Source organism: Phycomyces blakesleeanus (genome assembly GCF_001638985.1).
Source record: "Phycomyces blakesleeanus NRRL 1555(-) unplaced genomic scaffold PHYBLscaffold_1, whole genome shotgun sequence".
Lineage (NCBI taxonomy): Eukaryota > Fungi > Mucoromycota > Mucoromycetes > Mucorales > Phycomycetaceae > Phycomyces > Phycomyces blakesleeanus.
Window position 1 is genome coordinate 3,816,864 of NW_017265134.1, and position 27,447 is coordinate 3,844,310.

Here is a 27,447-nt window from a genome sequence, read left to right on the forward strand (position 1 = left end):
TGTTTGGGCACATATTCCGAAGAAACTTTGTAAAGATAGAGAAAAAGTAATGAGCTTAGAAGAACTTGAAGCAGTGATACACAAGGCATGGCTGGAGATACTACTTCAAGTTCTGGAAACTTTGGTAGCCAGCATGCCAGATAGGCTTAAAGAAGTAATCGAGAGAGGTGGTGACACAACTCATTACCAGAGCTCATACCTTTTCTCTTAAATATATATATAATAAACTATGTTTTCTCTAAGTTTTGCTTTATTCTGAGCACATTTTATTATCAACATTATTGAAAAGAAAATATCGTTCATAATATGCTTGAAAAATAATTTCGAAAATTAGAAGACCGTCCAATGACTTATTACACTCGAGTGTATAGTGGAGAAAATCCAAGCTCTTTCACATTAATCACTGTAATGCATTTCGTCCTCTCACTTTTACCTTCTTGGTAAAAAAAAAAGGGCAAAAGATGTGAACCTTAATGCATCACTTCAGATGACCTTATCATGTCGTTTACTACTTCTATTCAGCCTTTACTTTTAGATTTTCAATTCTCGCAATATTGCCTATGAACAATTTCTGGAATTTACATTTATACTTTGTTATATGTCTATGCGTAGTAAATATGTAACTCTTTTTATTTATAGTGCTATAGAGAAAGACTAAATATATATACCATAAATGTGTATATTAGTGAAGCTTTACATCTTTTCTTACATGAATGTTTGTACATTTATGTGTATGACGGTGTGTGTTTGTGTGAATCTGATGGTTTACTGTTATTTTAATGCTAATCCAAAGAGTCTATTGATTATTGAAATAATTAATGATATTACTCTGAAATTAATTGAGAGCAACAAGCGCAAATTTTACATAATAGATGTAGTATAAACAAAGACTTAATCTATTGGTTGAAGGGTATAAAGTAGATTTTAAAGACTTACAATAAATTTAATTAATAGTGTGTTATGTTGATTAAATAATATTAAGATCACTTTACTCAGAGTGTACATGCATGAATGTATATTCCAATAAAAACAGGTAACAATAGATAAAGAAAAGTCTAACTCACTATAGATATATGTTACCTTTATAAATCATACTCTATTACGATTATCATATTTATTGAATTATTTTTACAAATCAAGCAGGACTATTCTGACCCGGATCCTGATCCTGATCCTAATCTTGAATGAACATGTTTAAATATACTACTTTCTTCAATAGAACAGTCTTCAACAGATTTGAATCGAAATATCAAGACACAATCCTTAAGATCTCTTTTCCAAAACCTCTTGATTTTATAACCTTTGCCAAATTCCTCCATGTCATTTCGTTCCTTATCCTGCTGGCTTCTTCGTCGGAAGTCTTTGTAGTATCTCTGTGCAAATTCAATGTCACGTTTTCCAAGTTCCCATGCAAAGATTCTTTCTTTCCCGTTTGTTTCGTCAATACACACATGGTACCAATTTGATAGAGGTGTCCGTTCCTGATTACTTTGGTCCAATCGGTTGATGCTGACATTTTTCAGTTGCTCAATGACAAAATGCTTAACACATTTGTAAGCATATAAAAAATTGTTTTCAAAAAAAAACGTGATATCGGATGTACTTAATATTTTTAGTTGCGAAAAAGGCATATCCACTAGGAGCTGCCCGGTTTCTTCAGAGTCAGAATGATATAGTCTGATATCCTCCAATTTCATGTATTTCAGTTGCTCACAACGGAAAGATATGTATTTAAAAGTATGTGAATTCATTTTTGTATGCTTAATATCCAGTTTTTGCAATGAGTGTGGTAAGTGTGTAGGCTGTGGATACTCGGGGGAGCAAATATATGAATAACATATATATAATGATTGCAAGACTGGGCAATTATCCAAAATATTTTCCATATCGAGCATAGTAGTATAGTTAATGTACAATACAGTCAACTTGTGGCAAGGTACGAGTAGTTTGGCTTCTGCACGTACGGCAAATATGGAGGAAACATGTAAAAAAATTGCCGATTCAGAAAAGTATTTGATCCAATCGCTTATATCATTCTCTTCTAAAGTTTCACCAAAATAAGTAATTTTGGGATACTTAATCTTTACGTTGAAATGTTGAAGGGCGTCATGAAATATTCTATGTAACCAGAACTCATTATTGCGGGTAATTGTTTTTGTTATTTGTAGACAAGGAAAGAATTGTTTGAGAGATAGCAGTATTTGAAGTCGACTCTGATACTGCGGGTCTTCGCAAGATCTTGGAATCAAACTGCGCGGGGGTGCATGGTAGGCTAAATCAAAGCTGAGAAGATTGGGATACTTGTGCGCAAAGTAAAATATCCACAGTGTGTCAATAGCATCAGAAGAAAAAATCACCGTTCTGATACTGTGTGCTGGCTCGACTCTTCTTATCATTTCTATTTCTCTTTCGTGTATTGGTTTAATAAAGGTATGTATGTCAATATATTCCAGCCGTGGCAAGTGGCGGTGAAGCGATTCAAAGTCGGTCAGATAGGTGCTGAAGTTTTCTTCGCTAGAGTGCGCTCTGGAGATCTCGAGGTGAACAAGGCAAGTCAATACTGAAAGTTGTTCGAAGATAGTTTCCAGTACAAGCTCTTTGCGATAAAATTGTATTTCCAGGTGTGACAATGTTTCCCAAAGACTCCAATCAAGTTTTGTTTTAACGGAGTCGTCTATTAGAAACTCACCCCAGAAAAAATACTTTATTCTGGAATATTTTTGCTGTAATATAGGAATATGCCTATAGTATTTCATATCTATATTACTCATAGCCAACTCTTTTACTCGGTACACATTATTTAAAAATACTTGTTTGACTGAATTTGTTGAACATTTTTTGTAGAGTATTGTTGTCAATATCAATTCTAGCCCAGTAAGCGTCTAAAAATGGTTCTGTCCACTGATTGCAGACCAGGGCACAGTTAAGGCGGTCTTCTTTTTCAACATATGTTGCCAGGTGTATGAGGATCTCTAATGGTAATGCTGCTATCATTGTAACGTAGAGGGAATACTAAAGAAAGAGAGAGAAATCCCCTATTACGTATCCATCAATCAACTGCTTTATACCTTACTTATTTTTTATGTGAAACGAAATACACATTCAAAGCGTGACTTGTAGACCCCGAGTACTGGCTACAGAATCTTCTTTTTTACCATATCAAGAACATAACCTCTTTAAAGTTTCTCATTAAGGTTTTTCTGTGGTTGCTTGGCAACATGTAGCTGCGGACACATACAAGATGTACACACATATATATATATATACACACAATGTATTTGTATTAATTAACTAATATGCTAAAGGCCCATAAATAATATTGTTTACCTTAACCATGACATCTGTGTATAAAGGACAAACATTTTTTTATATATACTTTTCTTAATATGGACTCCTTGGAGATTTGGTTGACTACTTTAGCTTTCACCAAAGTAAACACCTCTAAAACCACTTAAAAGATAATTGATGGTCTTTAAATATATATGTATATATATAAGTATTATTTGTTAGTATCAATATATGCTCGTTTCATATTAGCCATGCGATCCGACATTTACATAAAATGAGTCTTTCGCGCTTTAACAGGTATCTTCTTCCATTATCCATAAATACCAACGTCCAAATCCTTCATATTTGTCGGACCTGGAGGGTACTCTTGCCATTATCATGCAACTTGAATAAACCCAGATCCTTCTTAATAGTAATGAGATATAGGATATGCAGTACTTGTGCAATTACTGATACACTATTGACATTTTCATGGTTATCAACCACCTTTGATATCTAACAAGAAACATTGCCTTCTTGACAAATGCACTTCCCCATCATGTTTTTTATTTAAATAGGTATAAGAAACACGAGACTTCTTTTCCAAAGAGCTGTATATTCCCATATTTTGTCAAGGCTATTAATTACTATATGTATATATATTAAGTAGGAAAAGAGTGTTAGCTATTCAATGTAGATATTATATTTTATTAAGCTTAAAAAACATTCCATCTACTCAAGGATGGATATGTATATCAATTATTTTCTTATTATTGTATATTAGTGTGTTTGGTGGCATTGATCATGGTAATACTAAATGCATTCACAAAGTTAAAATTTATACACTTCAATCAAATTTACAATTGAGAAGGTAATTCAAAGTAGTTGGCTATATAAATTTATAAGAAAGGAACATAGAAAAAACAGATTTTACATTCTACTTGGGCTTTGTAAGCTTCATATAAAAGATCAAAAGAATGAAAATTTGATAGTATTTTAGAAAAAAAGCACGTCACGAGAGAAAAAAAAAGGAAAGAAATTGAATTATAATTATAAAAAATCAAGCCACACTTGAATTCTTAATTCAAAGTTTATCACTTTAGTGCGAGGTTTATTTTCATTTATTTTATAATAAAAAAAGTTATCAGAAAACAGCTCCTTCCATGTCATGCCCTGGAATAGAGACAGACGAGATCATCAACTGCTGAAAGTAAATTCCGAAGAAAAAACAATCAACACACTTCACTCTTTAGAAGGTCTGCTAGTATTCATCTACTAACTTGAATATTGTGTCTAGTTTGAAAAACGTAGAACGGTTATGTACTGCATACAGATCCTGTAGAGTACGGTCACTAAAGAAAAATAGATTTCCAGTTTAGAGGGGGTTTATATAGTTTTTCGAAAAATATTTTGCCTGACCCTGAAAAAACTATAGCCAATCACAAAAACTAAATATTTAAATTCCGTATTCAAACCGTGACTCTTGCTTTTCAAGGTCCTGTGGAGTTACAAAAGAATCTATTGCCATTAGGGAGAGAGAGGGAGGTTTTTTTTTATCTTGAAATTATTCGCTCAGATTGTATAAATCGATTTGACTGGATTATTTTCACTCACGTTTACTTGAAACACACTGTTAATAATAAGAATATGCCTTGTGCTTATAAAAACACATACTTAAATACACTATTATGCATAGATAATATAAGGCTGGGAAAATGTAATTGAAGAGCTCTAAAAACTAGCAGGCTAAATCCATTACATAAAACCATCATATCGTGCTATATTAAGGTCACATTTGAGATGTGTGCGGTTAACAGACGTCGTGTCCCTAATAATGGTAGTTTATCAAAGTTTATCGTTTCAAATTCTTCACTGAGCCAAACAGTATCAATAAAGTTGTTTTTTTAAGAGAAAATAAAAAACCACCTTGACAACGGTATATCATAATAAGAAAAAACAGAAGACAATTATCCCAAGTAGACTTAAGCCATTTTTTTTACAATATGTAAGATGAGGCTTAAAGATGTACAACGTTTCACTTCAAGAGCGATATATAATGTAGTTTGGTTACTATTAATTGGATAATATTATTATCACTATTATAATTTCTTTCTTTCTTTCTCTTTTTATTTATTATTACAATTATCGACATCAAAGTTACCACCCAACATTCTATCGTTTATTGCAACTCATGTCGCCCGAATGAACCAACGTACGTGTGTATTAGTCTGTAAACAGTGGACGGAACCATTTCTAAATGCTTGTTGGGGTAAAATAAGTGTCGAAAAGCTTAAAATAAAGAGCATGGTCGACACATCCAATCTTAAACGTGTTTACACAATAAATACCCATCGTGTGTGGGCATTGGAACTAGCCACTCTAAATCCAGAAGACATGGTATATCTTTCATGGTTACAACAAGCGTATCCTAAGCTGAAGTATTTTGAATGCATGGAAACAAGAGGGCAAGACAGCTGGATTACAGAATCAATTGATTGGAGTCTTTGGAAGTCATTGTCATACTTGAGTATACATTTGGATTATAGTCATGAGGACGATACGGTGGAAAGCTTCTTCTTAAAACTCTCAGAATTTTCGTCCCTTGTTCATCTCACAATCAGTCCATCATACGGTGACCGAAAGCGTACTACTTTCTCCTGGATAGATAATTAAGTACTTTACCACAACTTACCACATCTGGAGTATCTAAAAGTTGATTATATCCTTGCGCCTATCACAAAAGATGACATGGAGATAGTAAGATATATTCCCCCGGCGCATACTGTGACAAGGATACATTTTCCGGAAAGTTCCATTGACACCTTTTGGATATTTTACTTTGCACTCAAATACCTCAACATACTCCATTTAACTATCAGAGAGGATCATATCGGCGAGCCAAGAAATCCCATAAATGACGTCCAAGATTATCAGAATGAACTCCAAGTTCTATCGACTCTTGATATTTTTTCCCTTGTTTAAAAAAGGTAGTAACACCCGTTAGACCTTTCTCTGGATGACCCTTAGCTATATTTTTCGACACTTCAAAATTTTGGCTCAACATTAGAACACATCGAGTTTTTTAATGACGGGCGCTCCACATACCTAGTTGATGATTTCAAAAGTTGCATTCAACCTTTCTCAGAAACACTAAAAACCCTGTCGATCAAGACATTTGATTATCCTAATTCCAAACCAAACACATACATTTTTAGCGTATGTCCAGAACTAGTTGAACTAAGAATTGTGTCTTTTAGTGTCTTGGTAGAAGTAGACTTCATATCAAATCAATTCTTTGCCTTGCGATTATTGCATGTAAGCTCATCTCCCGTATCACTTACCACATCCCCAAAGAACACCCCCGCCCCGCACTCTACAGAAATTGGAAATTCGTGGTTCAAAAGTCGGTCAAACTGTCTTTAAATACCTGTCCTTCAATTGTAAACAGCTCAAATTCATCAAACTGATAAATATCGACGTTTCCGAGACTGGCTTAGAAGAATATGGTTAATTAGTATTCGACATGTCCTTGTCACAACTGGAGGGATTAATACTTGACAACATCAAATCTGGGTATAACATTGTCAAGCACTATATCATTGAGCAAATGGAGGATCCAGACGCTAGTTCATCAGATCAAAATGGCGAGGGACAACCAGCACGGACAAGCTGGTATCATGTGTGCTTGGACGAAACAAACAAAAGAGAAAGGCACTTGGCCTGGGAGCTCGGGAAACACGATATCGAGTTTTCTAAGAGATACTACGGAGATTTCAAACGCAGAAGATTGCGTGAAAAAGGACGGAAAGACTTGGAGCGAAATATTAAGGAGTTACATACCAAAAAGATTCTGGAAAAGGGATCTTCAAAATGGTGCTTTGCTACTTTGATTTAAGTCTGTTAAAAGCTATTTTTTTCATAAAAAAATAAAGCGAAAGGCAGCAGCCAGTATCTACTAGTACAGCCATTGTCATCTATGTCAGCCTGATTTGTACTCTTTTTATGCTTTCAATACAGTTTTGTATGTACTCCATACCTAGCTTTTTTTTTATATTCTTATCACAGCGTCCACATCCATTTAAACCAAAAATTTGCACAGGTCCATACCCAGTTTACTTAATATTATAGAAAAAATTGATTTGTCTTAAGACATATCTCCGTGTACGGAAAGTAGGTCTATCTTTATGAAGAATAACCTTCCTTGATCTAGCTTCTGCAACATTTATAAATCAAGGACAGCCATTTTTTTGTTTACTTGCTATATTACTAATGTATTTATTTTGATTGATATCAATATTATCTACAAATTCAAAATGGCCAGGTTCTTCACCGAACCTCAAACCTAATGTCTCTTTCTTTACATTCTTCATATTATTATTATTTTGAAACACGCACACACACACAGTTGACACTGTATTTATGATATAAACCAAAAGAAAGAAGATACGAAAGAAAAACTGCATGTCGCTTAGCTAAATTGCATTGTCCCATATGTTACTGTAACATTAATTCGCTTATTACTTGAACTATCAATATTTGTCTTTTTAGTGTCTCTCAATCATGCGAGGATTGCGTGCAATACTAAGTTTTGAAGTTAGGTATCTTGAAGTCGCTAATAATTGTTGGTTTGCGGAACAGATATTTTTTTTTATTATGACAATAGTTTGAGCTCGATGAATAAAATCACATAAACTGTTCAGGTATATATATATATATAAGAGGAGAAAAACTCCCGTTTGTTGCTCTTCTACAAACGTTGACCTTAATGCTGGACAATGTCAATCTCAACTCAATGTAAGAAATGAAAGCCGATCTTCTCCTGTATATCCCTTACCAAATGCCTTTAATCCTCATTTATTTTGCCTGCGATGGCTTGCATTTCTGGTGTAAATGGCTCGCCGGTCTCTTTAATTAGCTTAATTATACTTTGCACAACATGCCGTCTCATGCCAACAATGTGCGCAATCTTTCCCAAAGAAACATTTGATTTGTGAAGGTAATAAACACCCCAAGTCTTTTCTACTACTCCTGGCTCTTTTGCAGAGAAATCGTAATCGTCAATTTCGGAATCTTGTGCTGACATGCTTCACTTTAATGAATGTGCTGATGAATAAAATAGAATAATTTATGCAAAAGTATATTGAAAAATTGCATAATTATATGTGACCGTATAATAATGAGCATATTCTTGAGAGATCCATTAAGATAATATATTAAAGCATTAATAACAATAGTAATGATTTTTCCTCCTGTGTTAGCAATATCTGAATTTGCTAGAGAAAAAAACACAGTTTGATATGGAATTCCTCTCTCTAAAAATATTCTTTTACTAACAGGATTATAAGGTTGTGAGTCAATCCACTGGCCTGACCCAGAATTTTACCAACCAAAGTTGCTTGATCATGACTATGCTGACCCACTTGTCGGAAGATAAGGAATATAAACCAACCATATTTCCCAGAACTTTCTATCAGTAGTTCGAGTGGTAGCTTGTACCAGAGTAAAAAGTTAGTTTTCTTTTTATTTCTTTGTGATTTTTCGGATATTGTCATAGTGTTTTGTTCCTTTAATAGATGTGAATCAACGCAGACTGTAATATCGAGCTTTAGAAACATGAAAGAAAATCACTAGTTTCATACTGCGTTTATAGTATGTAGTGCTTATGCACATTATAACTATGATATATCAGTTAAAAGCATTCATAAAAAGATAAAGGTCTATGTATATAGATCAGATAAGTGAATTTTTTACTAGACACACAGTTTCATGAACTATACAATTTTATAGTAAAGCACAGATACTTTTGATATCTGATACCAGAAGTTGTACTGAAATAAATTATTTTTAAAGTAGTACTTCTCAAAGGTTTCGATATAAATTCTACTTAATTCTTGCGAAAAGACAGAATTAATACAATTTTTTTGTTGCTTTTGACACCGTATACACGACCATGGAGTCCATATTCACGACACTGACCTATTGGTATAACATACTTTTCCCACAGTTTTCTTACATGTTATAAATGCGGCTTTCCAAGATCTTCTTGGTTCTGTCTCACACAACGTTATCATGGACGTACAAGAAGAGCTGATCAACCAACTGACATATTTCTTGTAATGCTTCCAGTTGAAAATTAGCCCTTGTGGGTAAGCGGCTAGATATAATTAGACGTAGAGAACCTCCACATCTCTTTGAGTAGAGCATATTGTAGAATGAAAACTCAATTATTTCTCAAAAAAAATAACTTGAAAGAAGGTCATGATAATTGGCCTATTTTTCTTTAAGTTTAACAAAGGTTTCCTAGGAAGAAGAAAGATGATTAGGAAATCATGCTGTTTGTCAAACCATACAATAGCTTTTGATACAGGAAACCCCACCCAATGCCTAAGTTACATACATCAAAGAGAGACTCAAGACATCCATCAATACTGCATTTATTACGAGAACATTAACCGGATAGAACGTTATGACGATATATACTCACATATGCTTAACAATAGTAACGACTCTAAGAAACAACGTGAAAATAGTTATGTAAAGAGAAAACAAAAATAAATGAATTGCCTGTAGTTTCGGTTGAAGGACTTGCCTTTGTTTGCTATTGTCTTCTTTGCTTTCCTAATTTCTTTCTCTTTTTTTTACGGTACATTCTACTCATAAACCTTCAAAAGAAGGTAACAATTATGCCAGGTACTTTTTCGGTATCTATATATATATATACATAAGTAAAAGAATGAAAGTGCAATACGTACGAAGAATATCTAGAATCTGCTTATTTGTCACAGGTCTACTGAATGATATTCTATTACATACACATATTATGCACTGTATTTCTCACCACCAATTATATAAAGAACAGTGGAGCATTGGGAGACTTTGCATAAATCTTTATTTTGTTTCTATGTAACAATACAAAACAATTGGAAACCTATTACTGAGCAGTCAAATCAAAGAAATTGAATTCTGTAGAGAAAAAAAAATTCCCCAATTCCATCCAACCAAGCACACAGTGCAAAATCGTCTCAATTTCAAGTTGAAATGTTGGTTTCGACTTCCTGAGTGGTCAAAGGAGTTTAAATAAGTTATCGAAGCAAAATCGAGTCCGGGAATACGTCCGGGTCCTTATTCCAGAAAATAGTCGAAGAAATGAGAAAATTTGAGGTTGTGGGGGTGAAAAAGTGGTGGGCTGGCAGGGGGGGATTGTGAGTCGTCGAACGGAGAGTGGGAGCGAGAGGTCGAGAGGGCGAATGGTGGGTGTGAGGGGAGAGGATATTTGGAGGTCCTTGAAGTTCATTGAATTCTCTCTTCCCTATACATTCAACAAGTGAGTAAATCAACTACACATCAATCCCCACATTATGGATTATGCTCCAGATGTCTGTGGATGGATTATCTCAAAAAGACAGATGTATTGATCCTCTTAATCTTCTATAGTATGGCTGACTCTGCAACGGCCGGTAATCGTGGTAAGCATACTGACAGTCCACAGCGCCTCTCTTCCAAGTCAAACAAAATGAAGCACCAGAGACCATATTTTTTAAAGAAAAATATGATCCTCCTCTTCTCTGTGAACAAAAATTGCCATACGTTCGCCATCATTCAACATTAATCATTCACCAAACAAAACAAAACAAAAAAAGGCATTTTGTTGAATGTCACCGGGCCTTTTCAGGAATTAAAATAAGAGTGTGGAGAGGAGGAAAGAGATGTCGTTGTTTGATTGGAATGAGCGGGACATTCTTTGATCTAGTACATATAATGGATGAATAATTGACTGATAAACCTTATTTTTTTTTACAAATAAAAAGGACGCGGTGGTTTTGGACGTGGTGGTCGTGGTCGCGGCGGTGCCCGTGGACGCGGTGGACGTCGTGGAGATGAAAAGACCGAGTGGTGAGTTCAATCTCTACAAATAAAAACTAATTAGAAAAAAAACGACAGTTAATTAACCCATCTCATTCTTTTTTTCAGGGTCCCTGTCACTAAGCTTGGCCGTCTCGTAAAGGCTGGCAAGATCAAGTCTATTGAGGAGATCTACCTCTTCTCTCTCCCCATCAAGGAGTACCAGATTGTCGATTTCTTCCTTAGCAACTTGAAGGATGAGGTCATGAAGATCATGCCCGTCCAGAAGCAGACCCGTGCTGGTCAGCGTACCCGTTTCAAGGCCTTTGTTGTCATTGGTGATCACGATGGCCATGTCGGTCTCGGTGTCAAGTGCTCCAAGGAAGTCGCCACCTCCATCCGTGGTGCCATTATCCTCGCCAAGCTCTCCATCATCCCCGTTCGTCGTGGTTACTGGGGTTCTGCCCTCGGTGAGCCCCACACCGTTCCCTGCAAGGTCACTGGTAAGTGCGGTTCCGCCTTGTGCCGTCTCGTCCCTGCTCCCCGTGGTACCGGTATTGTCGCTGCCCCTACCCCCAAGAAGGTCCTCCAGTTGGCTGGTATCACCGATTGCTACACAACCTCCCGTGGTTCTACCCGTACTCTCGGTAACTTCGTTAAGGCTACCTTTGCTGCCATTGGTAACACCTACGGTTTCTTGACTCCCGATCTCTGGGAGGAGACCGAGTTCTCCAAGGTTCCTTACCAGGAGTTCACTGACTTCTTGTCCCAGAAGCAGAGAAAGTAAATGTAGCTTGTCTCAATATATTGACTTGCTTTACTTTTGAATAAACAAATAAATTTCTTTTATTGATCAAATAATAACAATAATAACAATAATGACAATAATAATTATAATAATTATACTGATTTATAATAAGGCTGAAAGTGTAATGTTTGTATTGAATGTAATGAGTGGGATGAGTATCCAAGTAGTATTAGTAGACTATTTAAAAGGGGATTCCATTGGTAAGCTTTTGGAATCTGTCGTAAAGTACTGTTCGCTGATTCTCGGATGAGACTTGGATGCACATTGTCATAAAGTCAGCAGCAGCACGTTCAGACTTATCCAACTGGAAACGTCCTCTCATTCGCTTGATTGTTTCTCCCTTGAAGCAAGGCAAGCCTGACTGGAGCATCAGACTAACCAGTTGCATAATTAATTCAGCGTAAGGTCGGCAGGCGAGATAGGCTTTGATAACTAATTCCGAGAACTTTTTATAACCTTGTTCTGGAGTTCCACCCATAACCTGAATCATTTCTGTCGTCAACTTGAAAGGCGAGTTTTCAAAGGTAATGCCTCCAGGAGCAATATCAAAGATAAAACCAAAATCTGTATAAAATACAAACGGGTTTAGTGATCAAAGGAAGCCTTTTTTTGTATTAATGCAACTCATGTTTCTAACCATACCGATATGAATTATATGACCATCGTCATCCAACATGATGTTTCCGTTATGTCTATCCTTAATCTGTAACAGATATGAAATCACAGAGTAGGCTGCAACACTCTGAACAAAGTTGGTTCGTGCCTTTTGGAAGTGAATGGATTCCGGTCCACCATACTTGGCCACAAAGTAATCGTACATATTGTTGACCTTTTCACGACCGAGCTGATCACGCGAAATAGAACGGGGAATCACATCAATAACACCACAGCCAGGAGCAGTCGCCACTACACGGTAAGGGTAGACGTACAGATCCAAACCCACAGACGTAAATATGTTTTTGAATACGGCAATCAACTGAAGGGCAAGCACGTCCTGACGACAGTCGTCTCCAACCTTGAAAATAGCACCCTGCCAGGCCTTAATCGTCATTGATTTGTTCATTTGTTGTTCTTCCTCGCTCAGCAACGAGTTTGCAATGGGATCAACTTCGACATCCTTTTCAATCTCAAATGTAGCCATAAAAGGAGCCTTTTTTAAACAGAAAAAAAAAAGTAAAATCCTTTTAAGTGTTCTGTACAGGTCATTATTATCTATAGCAATCTTACCTTGGCGTGACTCTGAAGAGGTCTACCAGATTTTCGGTTGATGTCAATTACGCGACCATCCGAATTACTAGGCAAGTAAACACCCTTATCTACCACGATATTTGCAATTTCCTCATCCAGTCGTTTCTAAAATAGAGATAAAAAGCCTTAGTTTTTATTTTTTGTATTCGCTGAAGATTGTACATGTCAAAAGTCATGTTTGCATCATTATTTACCTTTTGCAAAGGCTTCTTCTCGTTCTGACCGAATTTGATGTACTCCTTAAGGTATCCAGAGATTGCTGTGACTTCTCCAAAGAACTTGAACTCACGTTCATAAAACTCACGATCCTCACCAGTAAAGGAGCCAGCCAAATTTTCAATAATCTTTTCCAGAGTAGGCTTGAGAGAATCAGGCTATAGCGTTTTTTTTTTTTTAAAAAAAAAAACAGATAAATATCCAGTCTTCATATTTCTTCTTCTACTACTTTTCTTTCTTTAAGAAAAAAATCGCTTCATTCATACCCTGAGACAATCCTTGTCAGCATCCACAAAAAAGTTGGCTTTCATGTTCCAGATAAGCTGATGAGCAAATAACTGTGACACTTGACCTGCTTCCATAATATATTTCTCAACGTATCCTAAATCATCAAATCTCAAGGCTTGTACAATCTGAGGGATATAGAAAAATACGGTATCGACTGGATAATATTCCAAACTACGCATTGCGTACTGAAGAATCAACGGGTGGTTATTGTAAGTTGGCAAAAAGTAGCTTGTGGCTGTAATAGCAGGAACAGGTGCCCAGTACTGGAGATATTTGAGATCTAACTTGGAGCCTGGCACCAATCTTTCACCCAAAAGGATTACCAAGGCTTCAGGAATATCTACAACATCAAGCGTATTGTTTGCAATCAAATGGTGAAGTTCTCTGTGTACAATTGGCTGTACGAATCGGCTGTCCATCTGAACAGCCAGACGAGGCGAGATTGTCCAAGCAAAGTGTACCATGTCCTTCCAAACATCATCTGTAACCATAGACTTTTCAGTGTTGCTAACAATTGTTGCTGGATATCCGACACTAGTTTCGTTCATTGGATTGCACCAAACTGAGAGTCTGACAAGTTCACTCTCCAAGAAAAGCATAAGAAGCTTCTTGGAAAGTTGATGTTGGCGAACAACATCATCCTTGGTCTTGTCTACAAGTCATATAAATAGAATATGGGATTTATTATCATTTGTTACACTTGCACTTATAGATGACAGCCTTGCATTTCTTGTTTCTTTTATTTTTTGTTTTTTTATCTTACCATTCAAGAACATATAAAGACCAGACGAGACCTTGGAGTTTGAAGTCTTCATAGGTACACTAGTGACAAGGTAGGTGAGGTTCGGAGTGTCGGTAGAAACAGCGTTGTAGAAATCATTGAGAAGTTTGTGTTCCATAAGAGCCAAGCTTCTACGAGCGCCAAAGTGCCATCTAAGATAATACCAGAGAAACAACAAAGCGTTAATTATCTAAGCAGAAATTATAGTCGTTGTACATTATTAAGATACTATAAAACTGTACTAAAATTTATCAATTTACTTTGGATCAAATGAGAACCATTGGAAGGAAGCATCATAGACCAAGGATCTAAACTTATGCTCAGCAAGTGCTTCCATGCGAGTGGAACGAAGAATCTTCATTCCCAGGCGCAACAGTTGGAAGCGGGTATACCGAGACAAAGGATGGGTGCTGTAAGGAAGAGTGTAAGTAGGATTGAATTTTACCAATTTTTGCTCACAGATATACTAATATCTAACCTCATAAGATCAGCATCATTGAATGACTCTTGCAGTAGTCTCACAAGCATATTGACCAAGTGCTTGTTACGGTGGCGAATAGCATAGAAACGACTACTAAGGAATTTGATCCAGCTGTTGTGAGGAGAGAAAATCAACATCGCTGCTTTGTGTTCACGTTCCCGGACAGCGTTATCGGAAGGAGCGTAAGACATCTTGACAACAAAAGGATTCTTGGAGCTATAGGAAATTCATTGTTAAGTTTTGTGTCCAATTCATCATTACAGCCTCTCGCCCAAAAATTATTCCAATAATAATAATAAGTCGTACATACTTTAACAAAGGCGAGAACAAACCCTTGCGATGGCGCTGAGCCCAACTCCACATGCTCAGCATTTCTACCATCAACCGTTTCTCCATATCTGGTCTTTTGACCAAAATCCAGTTCCAAACCGATGTACCGATATCCAAGGACTCGGGTGTAAACATCTCAACTGGAATACGAACAAGGTATCGTAACAGCTCAGGATGAACTTCCGGCATTGCAATTGCATATCCAGCGGCCCGCTTCAATGATCTATTCAAGCGTTCACTCGCAACCTTTTTCTTGTGTTTCACATCGTTGGCCAAAAAACTGAGGAAAGAGAGTACACTTTCCAGTTCATCTTTAATACCAGTAGTCGGAGTAGGCTCAGATAAGATGCCTGCCAATTTTAAATATCGAGAGATAAGGTTAAAAAGTCTTATTAATAATTCTTGGTATCTCTTTTTAGATTTTTCTTATTCTTATTCTCATTATTTTTTACTAACCAAATTGGCTTTTGGTCTTGGCAGAGTATTCAATACCGCTTACTTCACCAGAATAGAATTGCTTGGAGACAAACCCATCAACAAAGTTTGAAGAGTCATCAAGTGAGATTGAAGATATTTTAGGAGCAAACCCTGTAGAGATTTAAAGTAAGAAAGATGAAGCAAAAAGTTACTTTTAGTTAATATCGCTGTTTGATACTTTAAATAAATAAAAATACGTTATTGATTTACTTACCGAGTGATAACTGACTCTTGGAAGAGATTCTTCCGATTTCCAAAGCCAACGAGCGACCAAGATGTGCAGTATCAAAGATGCCGCCTGATCCAAAACGATCGAAATCAGACATATAATCTTGTAAAAGACCACTTGTTTCAAGAGGAGCCCGATCAATGGCAATTAGTAGCCATTTCTTTGCACTCTCATATAAGCGACTGCATATCTCTTTACGGTAACTATAAGAATCTCCCAATTCTAAAGTCACGCCTACTTTCTTAGATGTAAAGTAGTATTGAGGAGAATACTACACAGAAAAAAATACACAAAAAAAAGATCTTGGTAAGTATAATAAAGTCCAACATTTAAGATTCTTCAATATTTACCTCTTCACGGTATTCGGCTTCACAGCTTAGCCATAAAAGTTGAACCAGTTCCAACAATAGCGTAACAAGTTTCTTTTCAACAAAAATCTGAGGGAAAGAGATCACAATGCGCTCTGTGCTCTTAATAGCCAACTCGTGTACTTTTCTAAGGCGGTGACAGCATCGCTCCAAAAGAATAGCAACCTGGGTGGGAAGTTCGTCTCCCAAGGTCTGAGTTAAAGCTTTGCTAGATGCATCCTTGACAAATGTCCCTATTACTCTATCAGCAATCGTCTCCAGACACTTTGAAAGTGGACTTGAATTAACGCCTTCGTTCATAAAATAGCGCAAAATATGACTACAGTTGCCCATTCGACTTCTCATCATCTCAATATGATAGACGCTCGATGCAAATACAACCTGGGCAAACGAAAAACTCTTGATATCGTAGGCAAGAGAAGGCAAGAATCCTGTAAGGCGCTGTCGAGTCTGATTAATGATTTGGTCGGATGTATTGCTTCCTCGAAGCACCGAGTTGCATTCAAGATCACTCTCAAGGTAGCTTGTAGCGCTTTCGATCACCAGGACAGGAGTCTTCTTGGCAATAATGAGCATTGACTCGTGCCATTCGCGAACCCACATCGACTCAGAGACGAAACCAAATAGGATACAGTGGAACCAGAGGTTACGGAACAAAGCAACAGTTTCCTCGCTTGGTTTTTCATGGGGATTGAGATCATCGTGCTCAAGCAGGGTTTTGAGAACAGGCAAGAGAGAGCCAAGTCGAAAAGTGAGTGGTATTTCTATGGCACCTCTGTTCTTGCTCATTATTCGTTGAACAGTATTTCCGTTGTCGATGAAGAGATTGAGCAGATTGTTGAGATATATGAAGTAGAATTCTGAACGTGAAGACATGCCTTTAGCTAATTCACGCTGAGCATTACAGATCTAGAACAGTGATAATGAATTAAAAATTAGGCAAAATATATTATCAAGGTCTATTCGATTTAGTTTTTTTTCTTTGAAAAAATACTTACAGAAATTGTCAATTGCTTATTATCTACCAACAGGGCTTCGCGATTAAACGAAGACAAAAGAATCATAATTTCCTGGAATACACTAATGGGACTGACTAGAGCAAGATCCACTAATCTAGAAGTTAATTGATTCCTTGAATTGATAGAAAGGGTTGTCTGACGAAGCACCAGTACCAGCATTGTGAGGGCCTGTCCAATAATCTATTCATACAACAGATATAAGTTGGGATACTTTAAAAGGTAAATATTATATTTTTTTTCTATCTTTTTAACTTACAGCATCATCTTTGAGGTAAACAGCTATACCAACAACTGCTGAAAATGCGTTTTCGCACACTTGTTGCTTTTGCTTTTCGCTAAGTTGCTCATGAGAGGGAGCGCCAGAAATCACGCTGGACGACCCGAGATTATTATTTTGATTAGATTCTTGTGCTTCACCGCTATAACGTGTAATTTCATTCATCAAAGCATAGAATGTGGAGTTTGCTGTTTTGCTCTGCTGTGCTTGCGGTCCAGCCTAAGATACATTATCAAATCAAGTTATTGTTTTTTCTTTCCATTGGTGTAGATAAATACTGGTTATCGTATTGTTAATAATTATACCTGAACACACTGTGCCAAGCGGGTAATAGCAAGTTGCTGAACTCTTGTTGGGCTTTCTCCTTGAATAGTTATCAAATCAAATACAGGAGACGGAGTAGCAAGGAATCGGCAAAGTGTGTTGATCATATCACCATTCAAAAGAGGGAAGCTGTGAGATAAAAAAATGTAAATAGAAAGTTAAAATTAAGATTTTTTTGGATACATACTTTATAGATATTAATACAATAGCATCAAGAGAAGCAACGTGAACCCATGGATCAGACGTCTGGGGTATATCAAACAGACACTCTGTTACGTGATCAATAAGAACATCGTCGACTTCATGAAGATACACAGATGCTAAAGCGGCAACTTGCTGGTGTGGTGTTAATACTACTTCTGTTCAACATTTCCTTAAAAAGTATCAAAACACTTACCAAGCTTGTACCCATGATTTCAGGCATATAAGCATCTGATGCCCACTTTTTTCCTTCTTGGATACTCTTTTCTGCGTATTTACGGATATCCTCATAGTACCCTAAACTCATAACATAGATGCTTCTCAAGCTACTTTTCATGCTGTCTGAATCGGCAATAATTTCTTCTCCGGCTGTATTTTTCATCAATGTAGACCATGCTGGCTCTACGTGTAAAGTGAGGTGAAGCTTTCGTAGTTGTTTCGAAGGTTGGAGGGCGCAATTTCCAGAAATAGGTTCAGTTTTCGAAATGACGCGAGCTGAAACGTTTCTTAAGATAATTAAAAGATCATAGATGACTCTGTTGCTACTCAAGGGGATATCGTCTTCCCAGTATTTGGCTAGTACACGTCTACTGTAGGTAGTACTTTCGTGTTCTCTGAGACAAGCTGTGATAGCTTGTCGGATAAACACCAAGGTAGTATCCTGAATAAGTGGCTGAGAAAGATGGCATATGGCCAACAGTTGGGTGGGTCTGTATATATAAGGAGTAAGTTGGAGGGCACGGGAAAGGCCAGCAAGGGAGGGTAAAATGAAAGTAATGGCGCGCTCGACTAGGATATACAATATTAGTAATAGTAATTGTTGTTTTTGGTAGTGGTGGCGTGAGCATTAATTTTTTTATACGATATACGGGTTTCTTAGTTAAAATGGGAAAATATATATATAAATAAGTCCTGTATTTTATGCGCTTACCTGTTGTTGTGTTTAATTGTTGAATTATGCATTGGCCATAGCTCCACAGAATACCAACAATTCTTTCATATTCTTCTGGTTGTTGGAAACTGATGTCAAGCAGACCAGAGAAAAGGCTGTAAGTTATTCCATCAGCAGGTGGAAGTCCTACACACAGGGAATTGAAACAAAAAATTATGGGATAATTCATTTAAGCCCCAAGTTCCAGTTTTCAATAGTTTTCTTTTTAAAGGCTTATTTAACCAATTAACTGTATACCTTTGGTAAGGATTGTTTCCTCCCAATTGTAAGCGGGTAGGTATCGAATATATGCGAGTAAACGAGGGAGTAGTTCGTCTTGTCGTTCTTTTGGCGCCTTTGTAGCGTATCTCACTAGCGCAGATAAAGAATGCTGACTTTGTCTGGTCTGCAGTACATTGATATAAAATAATAAAAATTTACTTGTAAATAATACTAATAAAAATATGAATAGAGAGTTGAATTTTATGGTCATTACCAAGACAGCCATGTCCGGTGCATCTTCAGTAGTGAGTATATTGACTTGGTCTAACTCGGTCAACGGTACTGGAGGGCAGCGAGCTAAAAGCCTGTCGACTTCTTCCGCTACTGTCTTTGCTCGAGTGTCCGCAAGAACCTCGGCTAGATTCATAAGGATGCGAGAATGCAAGTCCATGTCAAGTCTAATATTATTTTCGAAGTCTGTTGAGTATTTGAGTGTATAAAACTCACGAAGTTATTTAGTGTGATTATCATTTACCCATTCATCAATAATAGACAGTATTTTTTTTGGGTGTAATGGAGAGGGAAAGGAAAAGGTGTTTCTTGTGGAGTTGACAACCGAGGCGCTGTTTCCATAGCATCCGAGAATAAAGGTTACGCAAGGCACATGCATGGGCGTGACTTCCGAATTGGTAGAAAGCCATGCGCATGGCGATTCTCCTAGGCTTCCGTACTTTTGGGGAACTTCTCTATTTTTGGCTTTAACAAACGTGCCAGGATACTTATGTTTTCAGGTGAATGTAAGTACACACACACACAAATGCATACATAACATATACAAATTTATCTGTTTAATATATTTCTCGCACCAAGAGTGTAGTAGCGCCAATTAAAATTATGCTCACAGAAAGGCGTATTATAGAATCCATGTTTATTTGTGCACGGCCTTGTCAGCCCTTTCAACTAGTGTAATTTCCCAGATATCAAATATCCAATTGAGCAAATTGAATCTTTGGGGTTTAGGATGAAGGTTGTTCTCGAGCATTTTTACTTATTCTGATAATCATACTAATCTTATTCTAGCTTGTTTCAAATACAATATAATGAAATACACGCAGTAAATTGAGATTAATACTAAGAAGCTGCTGGGAAGCAGTTGTTTATTTCTACAAGGTTGTTTGTGTTCTATTGGTTAATTTTATCCAAATATAGACCCAATGTATTCTAATCAATCCTCTTCCTCTTCTTCAGTATCAACAATAAGGTTTGCGCTTGGATAAAGACTCTTGTCATCCATAAGTGTCTGGTCACTCTTGACATCGTAGACCTTGCGAGGGTAGGGGGAAATAATGGTAAACTTATACTTGTGTACATAGTCAGTAGGTGGTGTCTCATTCTCTTCTTTCTTGCCTGTCTCTTTGTACTCCTTCAAAAGAGGATATGCCTCGACAAACTCATAAATTGCCTTTCAAACAAATACCACCCGAATGAGTTCATACTGTTTGTATAAAAGATCCCTCCTTTTCTATTATTTACCTCAATAGGTAGATCGGCTTTGAACTTTCGAATAACACGATCACCGTTCCCCAAACGAAAGCTAAGTCTAGCCACCTTGCCCTCATAATCGGCTGATGGCTCATCTTCAAGCTTAGTAGAAAGATAGCGGATATACTTTAAGCGCTTTTCAATATTATCCAACCGAATCTGCTCCAATCTTTCTGCTTCCTTTTCAGCTTCTTTCTCAGCTTCACGTTCCTCGCGTGCTTTTCTCTCCTGGATATTTTGAATTTTTATTGTTATTAAGAGCTCAGTTAATAAATACCGCCATTAATCTCAATTTACCTTTTCTTGATCAGCTTTGAGACTGTCATGATAAGCTTTATCTTGCTCTTGTCTCAAACGACGCTCAAGATCTCTTTGATCACGTTCCATTTTTAAACGGTTAAGACCTCCCCCATGCCGCTGCAAAACAGCCTCCCATTTTGCAATAAGATCTGCAGGTGAATTGAACCCTTCAAATCTTTCGAGAACAGTCATTGCAGAAGCAGAAGGTCCAACTGGTGGTTGTAATGCAATGGCGGCTGCAAAAGGGTAGGTTGTGGCATGTAGTGTGTTGCTTACTATGAAAAATTGAAAGTAAGATGTATGATTTGTTAGGATCGACACAGCATACAGAATCTCCAAACCCCCTTATATATATATGATTATCATTCTTATAGATCCATTACCTCGATTTGCTTCAGTATTGCGAACATTTCCACCCCAGACCAGAATATTGTTGTTATTTAAAAAGGTTGATAATTCATCTGATGATAATATCTCACTATAATAAAAGAAAGAAAAAGAGAGACTTCCTTGTCAAGAGCCCGCAAAGCAATATCTTGTAGTATCCTTGCACGTTTTTTTTTCTTCAAACATTTTTCTTACCTGCAAAATTTAGGTGTTGCATCGTGATCGTCACATTGCAAAATAACCCACAAAAATCTTAATTCACGTCGTGCAACTTCAAGTGCCTGAGAATATCCACCCTGAAAAAAAGTTGGGTGGGTTGTACCATATTTTTCTTCGTATTCACTTAGAAACTCATTTGCAAGCACTTGAGGATCCTGGTTTCGCGTAGAAGTTGATCTTCTAGGAGAAGACGAAGAAGTAGTTATAGAAGATCTTCCTAGAAAGCGAGCTATGTGTAAAAACTTAATGTCAATAATGGATTGTTGTGAATGATATAAGTTATATAAATATTTGCTTACAAGCAAAGGAAAGTGCAGCCCATGTGATTTGCCAGGCTATGCCAAATGGCCAAACCAGAAAAGAGAATAAACGGAAGGTGCGTGCACTAGGTTGTCTTGGTCTAGGTGCTTGTCGAGGTGTTGAAGGAGCAGGGCGTGTAGTGGCTTCCGGAATTTGTTCATTCTCATTCGTTGCTTCCAAGGGTGCTGTATCTGTATCTGTAGCCACTTGCTCTTCTAGGTTTTCACGTGTTGCTTCTGGCCTACTTCCAATTTCATACACGCTCTGAACCGCCCTCTGTTGGATTGATATTAACAAAAGGTCCAAACAAGATGTCATAATTTAAATGTTTTGTTTATTTTGATTCTATTTACCTCAAGATTCCAGTTATATTCTTCAAGCTTACTAATGGCATCTTCTACATTGTCTGATTGCGTAACTGCCTAGGAATCCATTATCAGATGTCGGAATTCCACATTTATTATTATAATCGTTATTTTATCTATTATCTAATCCATCTTCCCACCTGGAATTGACTTAACGCTTCTTTTTGTTCTGTATCAAGCACATCAAGGGATGTCATTATTATGTGCTACAAGAAAAAAAGAAGAAGAAAGGGCGAATTTTATACTGTTCATTTTTTTTTTCGGGTCTTGCAGCACTTTACTTTCAATATGCCAAAGATGATTGCTTTAATCGGAAGTATATCACGTCATCGCTACCATTGGGCGTATCCCAGACACACAGGTTATGTTGGTTCATGTACTTAATAATTACTATATATTTTAAATCTTTTTATTTTATTTTACCACAAGTCTAGATTCACAATACTCCTTGAGTACAATTATTCAGCTACTGCTATTGTAGCATAAAATTAAAATTTGCCACACACATACATACATATATACATACATATATACAACCAAACTATCGGTAGATAGAATTATTTTTAGTAAAAAGACAAATTTTCAAGAAAATAGCTTCTATTTTATGTTATATTACAAAATAAATAAACAATATTTAAGCAAGTAAACTATAAACACAAAATTATAAGCGCACATCGTCAAATCCTCTCTTTTTTTTTCTTTTTGAATAAGCTATTACAGTTTCTACTTGAGATTGAGACAAATTAGGAAATAGTTTAGGCGAATCATAATTAATTTCTAGACAATAGTGGTCTTCTCCAGCATACGAGCCAAATTATCCCAAGTAGATTGGCTTTTCAATCCAAATATAGAAGTATAAATCCAGAAAGCAGCCATCTTTTCCAAAATGTAAAAAGCAAAGATTACTACTAAACTGTCCTGTAAAAGTTACATTTTATAAATTCTACAGATATAAGATAATGCGTAAAGACGGTTATATTATTGAAAGAATTGAAAGAATTGAAATAAGGTCTTTAGTAGACTGCATCTGATGTTGAACGTATCTCTAAAATAACGGCAAATCTTCTTTGGGACATTTGGATTTTATTTAGCAAGCCCTTTTGAGGCCGGCGAATGTTCAGAGCCAAATTACGTTTTTAGAACAAAGTGAAAATTATATCATACAGCCTACTGCATAAAATAATTTAATAGCTAAATTTGCAATTATTCACTTTTTTCCATTCTTAAATAATTTGGCCCGTATGTTGGAGAAGACCATAGATAATGTCGTTAAAAGTTCTAAACTATTGCTCCCAAAAAAAAAATAAGGACAAAGCATGTCTCACATAGTTTCCCTGGAATATTCTGTTCATCTTTCCTCCATGATACATTGAATAAATAAGCTGTATCTCCATTTTTCTGGCGTGTTCAGAATATTTAATGACACTATCTAATATGCTTACCTTTTGTAGACAGATCGAGAATGAAATTTAGACAAAGAGAAATAAGTTTTCAAACAAAGTAGACATATATTCAGACATTTTACCTGTAATTGTCTAAATGGCTCAAAGAGACAGCCTGTTTGCGTTACAGTGATTGGATCGTTTTTGTTATTGTTGTTGCTGCTGCTGACTGCTTCTTGTTTGCTTGCCTTTATCAGATCCTTGGAAAGCCGTCGGTCGATGGGTTCCTCTCCAAGTTGACAAAGCAACTGTTATCATATTTTTTGCAGCATTAACATCTTCTGCCACAGTATATTACAGGTTTTACAGACCAGTACACTGGAGCCGCGAATGTGATTTGCAGACTCTAGATTCTTCGCTTACCAATTGTTGCACGTCTTTGAGATATTCTATTCATCTATTGTAACAGCGACAAGACCTCCATCTCTCTCTCGTTTCTTCAAAGCCGTACCCATAATTTATGTCACTCCACATCGGTTATTCTTTAATCTTACCAAGCCCTTTCCAAACATCCCGGCCCCAAAAACAATTAACGAGATCTTTGTTTTTTCTTCTTTATACGGGAGAGGTTTTCACTTATTTAAGCTGTCCAAAAAGAAAAAAGAAAAACGTTAAAAATTTCAACCAAAGAAAGAAGAAAAAGAAAAGATTAATTACTCACTTTGTTGGCTTGTTGGGTTTAGGGTTTGTGGCTTCTTCCTTATTTTTCTTTTTAATCTTATTTTTTCTTCTCCTCTTGTTATACTTGCTATCTCCGTTTATCAGTACGTTCACCATTTGCTCGGAAGCTTTCTGGGACCTTTGATATCAAAGAAACTGATATTTGGCAGTGCTAATGCCATAAATATCATATAACATGTCCAGGTGAGCGAAAATATACTGTACGCGGTCAACATATGTTGCATGGGAGATTGTCTTGTGGGATGGTATATGACTTTCAATGGCTTCAATTCCATTTTGCTTTTTCTGCCCAACTTGAGCTGCATGGTCTTGTCGGCCCTGTCATATTGTAGTATTCGTGATTTGTGCCCTGTAGTAGACTATGCACTTTGGTAGATAATCCCTCTGCTGCAATGAAAACGGCCTTTTGTCCAGGGCCGACAAAAACTGGCTTAAAGTTGTGTTATACCTCAATGAACTCAAAATCTGACAATTCAATTTAAATTGTGCTATTTCTTACTTCGATGGGAGTTGGGTTCCTCTTGTAGAATAGGCAATCAATGGAAAAATCCATTTGATCTTATTAAATTTCCAAACATGATTTGATTGTTGCCATTTGGCTTAAGGCCAGAGTTAAAAAAAAAATAACAAGGCTTATTCTTCCCTGCTAAACTGACAATAATGTATATATACCTCTTGCACCCCAGTTTAAGAAAATTGATTACGTTTTTGAACAATAAGAGTTACTTATTGCATCCTCTTGGTAGTGGTCGGGACAAAAAGCAGGATAGTGCATTTGCACTAATAGCTATTGACCAAAAGTGGAAAGATGGTTTTGGAAATAATACAAATAGTCTTGGTAATGGAAGCCGGGTACAACGAAGGGATTATGGTTTGTATGTTTTAGCTCATACTCGAACAAGATTTGCGAAAATGCAGAGATATGCTTCTCAGGGTGTGCTGATAGAGTAGCGAAAGTCACTTTGTCTGGGAGGTGGCTTTTCAACAACTGGCGGATGTTTGTAACTAATGATTCTTGAAGCTCTTGTAAAGTCGATGCACAGATTGGGTCTCCAATACAAACAAAATGATAGCCAATATTCTTCAGATATACTATAAATACTCTTTGGAGATATATTCTAAAATTTATAAAAGTATAAATTTTATAGTAATATTGCCAATTTCTTTTTTTTAGAAAAAACAAGAATATAATGACTTACCACTAATACGTTTTGCAGCGTATAGTGAAAATACATCAGTAATTGTTTCTCAAAGTTTTATACTATATGACTGGTATAACAGCCTGCAGGTTCAGTGAAAGCTTCGGACAGACATTGGCTGGCCCCGCTTTGTAGACTTTGGTTGTATATGGCATTTGTAATCAAGGCTCTATAGATATTCCAGGACTGTACAAGATCTGATGGTACATTAGCGCTCTTTGTTACTTTTCTGCCATTAACAAGTTGGCACACTGAGTATCAAAATGCTTGTTTGTAAATATAGTTAGGTGTTAAATTATGAGAAGATGTAGAGCAGAAGCTGTTTATGAACATCGTTGCCCTGGATATGATATTATGGATATCATTTGAAGTGATAATGATCTTATTTATCAGTAGCTCTTTACATTCATTGTTGACAGCAGTATCTAATGAGAGTTCTCGCGTGAAACCTTGGTAAGGAAATCCAAGATTGTTTGCAAACTCCTTGGACTTTGATAGTATATGATTAGGGCATTCATGAAATTGCAATGTACTGTCGCCCTCTTGTTGACTATTTCTGCAAAGAATTATGGAAAGATCAGAGTCAAATTTTTCTTTTAACTTTACATTTACTTTCCTTGAGACCCAAACTTTGGCTTCTTTCGGTTCTACTGAATGTCCTAACTAATAGTAGTAATTAAAAAGAAAAAAATCCATTAGCATGAAGAGTGTATATAGAAAAGACAAGTTTAAATATGTACCATCGTCAACTGAAGCTTCTTTTTAAAAATGTGCCTTTATAATACTTTTTATTCGCATGTCCTCTTTCTTCACAATTCTCACACATCATACTTATAGCAAAAGATACAGGATTATAAATGATATGAACTTGATTGAATCAATTGCTATCTTTTGCCTTTAAAAGGATCATCTACGTTTTCTTCAGACTTTTTTTTTGTTGATTATTGAAATTATTTCATGTAGTCTTTGTTAAAACAAATAATTGTCTATAGAAATGAACACCAAAAAATAATACATAAATGATGTTCGAGATATTTGGGATTGTTTTTGGGTTAGTATCTCAATAATGGGAAAAGTAGATACTGTGAGAGTGTTATTTATTAAAGAGACAAAATAATATTTGGTGTGGACAGACTAAAAGTTCAAAAAAAGTTCAAAAAAAGGGCAAAAATTTAGGCCATTTTATTGGATGAGAGTTTTAATTAATTTTGCCCTTTTTTTGCCCTTTTTTTGAAGGTTCAAAAAAAGGGCAAAAAAAGGGCAAAATTAATTAACGGCTATGATTGGCCAGTTTTCGTCTGATACTACTTGCATGATAATATCATGCATCCCTTCTAGTTGCATTACACTTAAATAGCAAACGACAATTTAAAGCATATATACTTGCTATAATTAAATACTAGCGTGTATAAAAGTGAGAAATATATTACTCTTTTACTTATTATCTTAAAAAAATGCCGCATACTCCAATAAATATACTCGCAAAATCAACTTTGGATGCATCTGCAGCTATCACTCAACACACGTTGAAGAAGATGATCAAGATGTTGTCCGACTCTAATGTCATTGCTTGTGAGGAAGATCATGACACGTACAAAGATTTTGCAAGCATATGCAAATTAAAGCTACAACAGGAGAAATTGATGGTTACGAAGGTCCAAGACAAAATCAGCAAAGGACGCTATTTTTTCAAAGGGCAAAAC

General features: G+C 36.3%; 8 protein-coding genes across 8 annotated transcripts; 2 read left to right on the top strand and 6 right to left on the bottom strand.

The window, feature by feature from the left end:
• Window positions 1–1,145: 1,145 nt before the first annotated feature.
• PHYBLDRAFT_162016 (hypothetical protein) lies at window positions 1,146–3,362 on the bottom strand (the record flags this gene model as incomplete). Its single annotated transcript, XM_018434545.1, has 5 exons — window positions 1,146–2,785; window positions 2,811–3,012; window positions 3,069–3,072; window positions 3,156–3,224; window positions 3,328–3,362. The coding sequence occupies 5 exons, from the start codon at window positions 3,360–3,362 to the stop codon at window positions 1,146–1,148; spliced, it is 1,950 nt and encodes a 649-aa protein (XP_018299443.1).
• A 1,705-nt stretch (window positions 3,363–5,067) lies between these two features.
• Window positions 5,068–7,162, top strand: PHYBLDRAFT_71326 (hypothetical protein; the record flags this gene model as incomplete). The annotated part of the gene is made up of 5 exons (XM_018442446.1): window positions 5,068–5,151; window positions 5,425–5,911; window positions 5,981–6,024; window positions 6,295–6,670; window positions 6,783–7,162. 5 exons carry the CDS (start codon window positions 5,068–5,070, stop codon window positions 7,160–7,162), a joined length of 1,371 nt encoding a protein of 456 aa, XP_018299444.1.
• A 948-nt stretch (window positions 7,163–8,110) lies between these two features.
• On the bottom strand, window positions 8,111–8,882 carry PHYBLDRAFT_71327 (hypothetical protein; the record flags this gene model as incomplete). The annotated part of the gene is made up of 3 exons (XM_018442447.1): window positions 8,111–8,351; window positions 8,435–8,540; window positions 8,651–8,882. 3 exons carry the CDS (start codon window positions 8,880–8,882, stop codon window positions 8,111–8,113), a joined length of 579 nt encoding a protein of 192 aa, XP_018299445.1.
• A 1,695-nt stretch (window positions 8,883–10,577) lies between these two features.
• PHYBLDRAFT_34068 (hypothetical protein) lies at window positions 10,578–12,031 on the top strand. Its single transcript, XM_018440025.1, has 4 exons — window positions 10,578–10,591; window positions 10,702–10,733; window positions 11,076–11,160; window positions 11,239–12,031. Exons 2-4 carry the CDS (start codon window positions 10,703–10,705, stop codon window positions 11,894–11,896), a joined length of 774 nt encoding a protein of 257 aa, XP_018299446.1. The 5' UTR covers window positions 10,578–10,591; window position 10,702; the 3' UTR covers window positions 11,897–12,031.
• A 67-nt stretch (window positions 12,032–12,098) lies between these two features.
• PHYBLDRAFT_25598 (hypothetical protein) lies at window positions 12,099–17,124 on the bottom strand (the record flags this gene model as incomplete). The annotated part of the gene is made up of 12 exons (XM_018439874.1): window positions 12,099–12,481; window positions 12,560–13,067; window positions 13,145–13,270; window positions 13,360–13,539; window positions 13,648–14,321; window positions 14,454–14,602; window positions 14,711–14,860; window positions 14,929–15,147; window positions 15,242–15,611; window positions 15,718–15,849; window positions 15,953–16,238; window positions 16,318–17,124. The coding sequence occupies 12 exons, from the start codon at window positions 17,122–17,124 to the stop codon at window positions 12,099–12,101; spliced, it is 3,984 nt and encodes a 1,327-aa protein (XP_018299447.1).
• A 3,193-nt stretch (window positions 17,125–20,317) lies between these two features.
• On the bottom strand, window positions 20,318–22,646 carry PHYBLDRAFT_80064 (hypothetical protein). Its single transcript, XM_018443546.1, has 8 exons — window positions 22,563–22,646; window positions 22,411–22,479; window positions 22,057–22,333; window positions 21,734–21,986; window positions 21,535–21,629; window positions 21,149–21,426; window positions 20,843–21,079; window positions 20,318–20,771 (listed from the first exon to the last, which is right to left on the bottom strand). The coding sequence occupies exons 1-8, from the start codon at window positions 22,617–22,619 to the stop codon at window positions 20,535–20,537; spliced, it is 1,503 nt and encodes a 500-aa protein (XP_018299448.1). The 5' UTR covers window positions 22,620–22,646; the 3' UTR covers window positions 20,318–20,534.
• A 553-nt stretch (window positions 22,647–23,199) lies between these two features.
• Window positions 23,200–24,376, bottom strand: PHYBLDRAFT_162023 (hypothetical protein; the record flags this gene model as incomplete). The annotated part of the gene is made up of 3 exons (XM_018434546.1): window positions 23,200–23,340; window positions 23,948–24,112; window positions 24,359–24,376. The coding sequence occupies 3 exons, from the start codon at window positions 24,374–24,376 to the stop codon at window positions 23,200–23,202; spliced, it is 324 nt and encodes a 107-aa protein (XP_018299449.1).
• Window positions 24,377–24,634: 258 nt separating this feature from the next.
• Window positions 24,635–27,088, bottom strand: PHYBLDRAFT_138960 (hypothetical protein; the record flags this gene model as incomplete). The annotated part of the gene is made up of 7 exons (XM_018430117.1): window positions 24,635–24,863; window positions 25,045–25,144; window positions 25,272–25,332; window positions 25,402–25,595; window positions 25,816–25,995; window positions 26,149–26,407; window positions 27,020–27,088. The coding sequence occupies 7 exons, from the start codon at window positions 27,086–27,088 to the stop codon at window positions 24,635–24,637; spliced, it is 1,092 nt and encodes a 363-aa protein (XP_018299450.1).
• Between the last annotated feature and the right edge of the window lie 359 nt (window positions 27,089–27,447).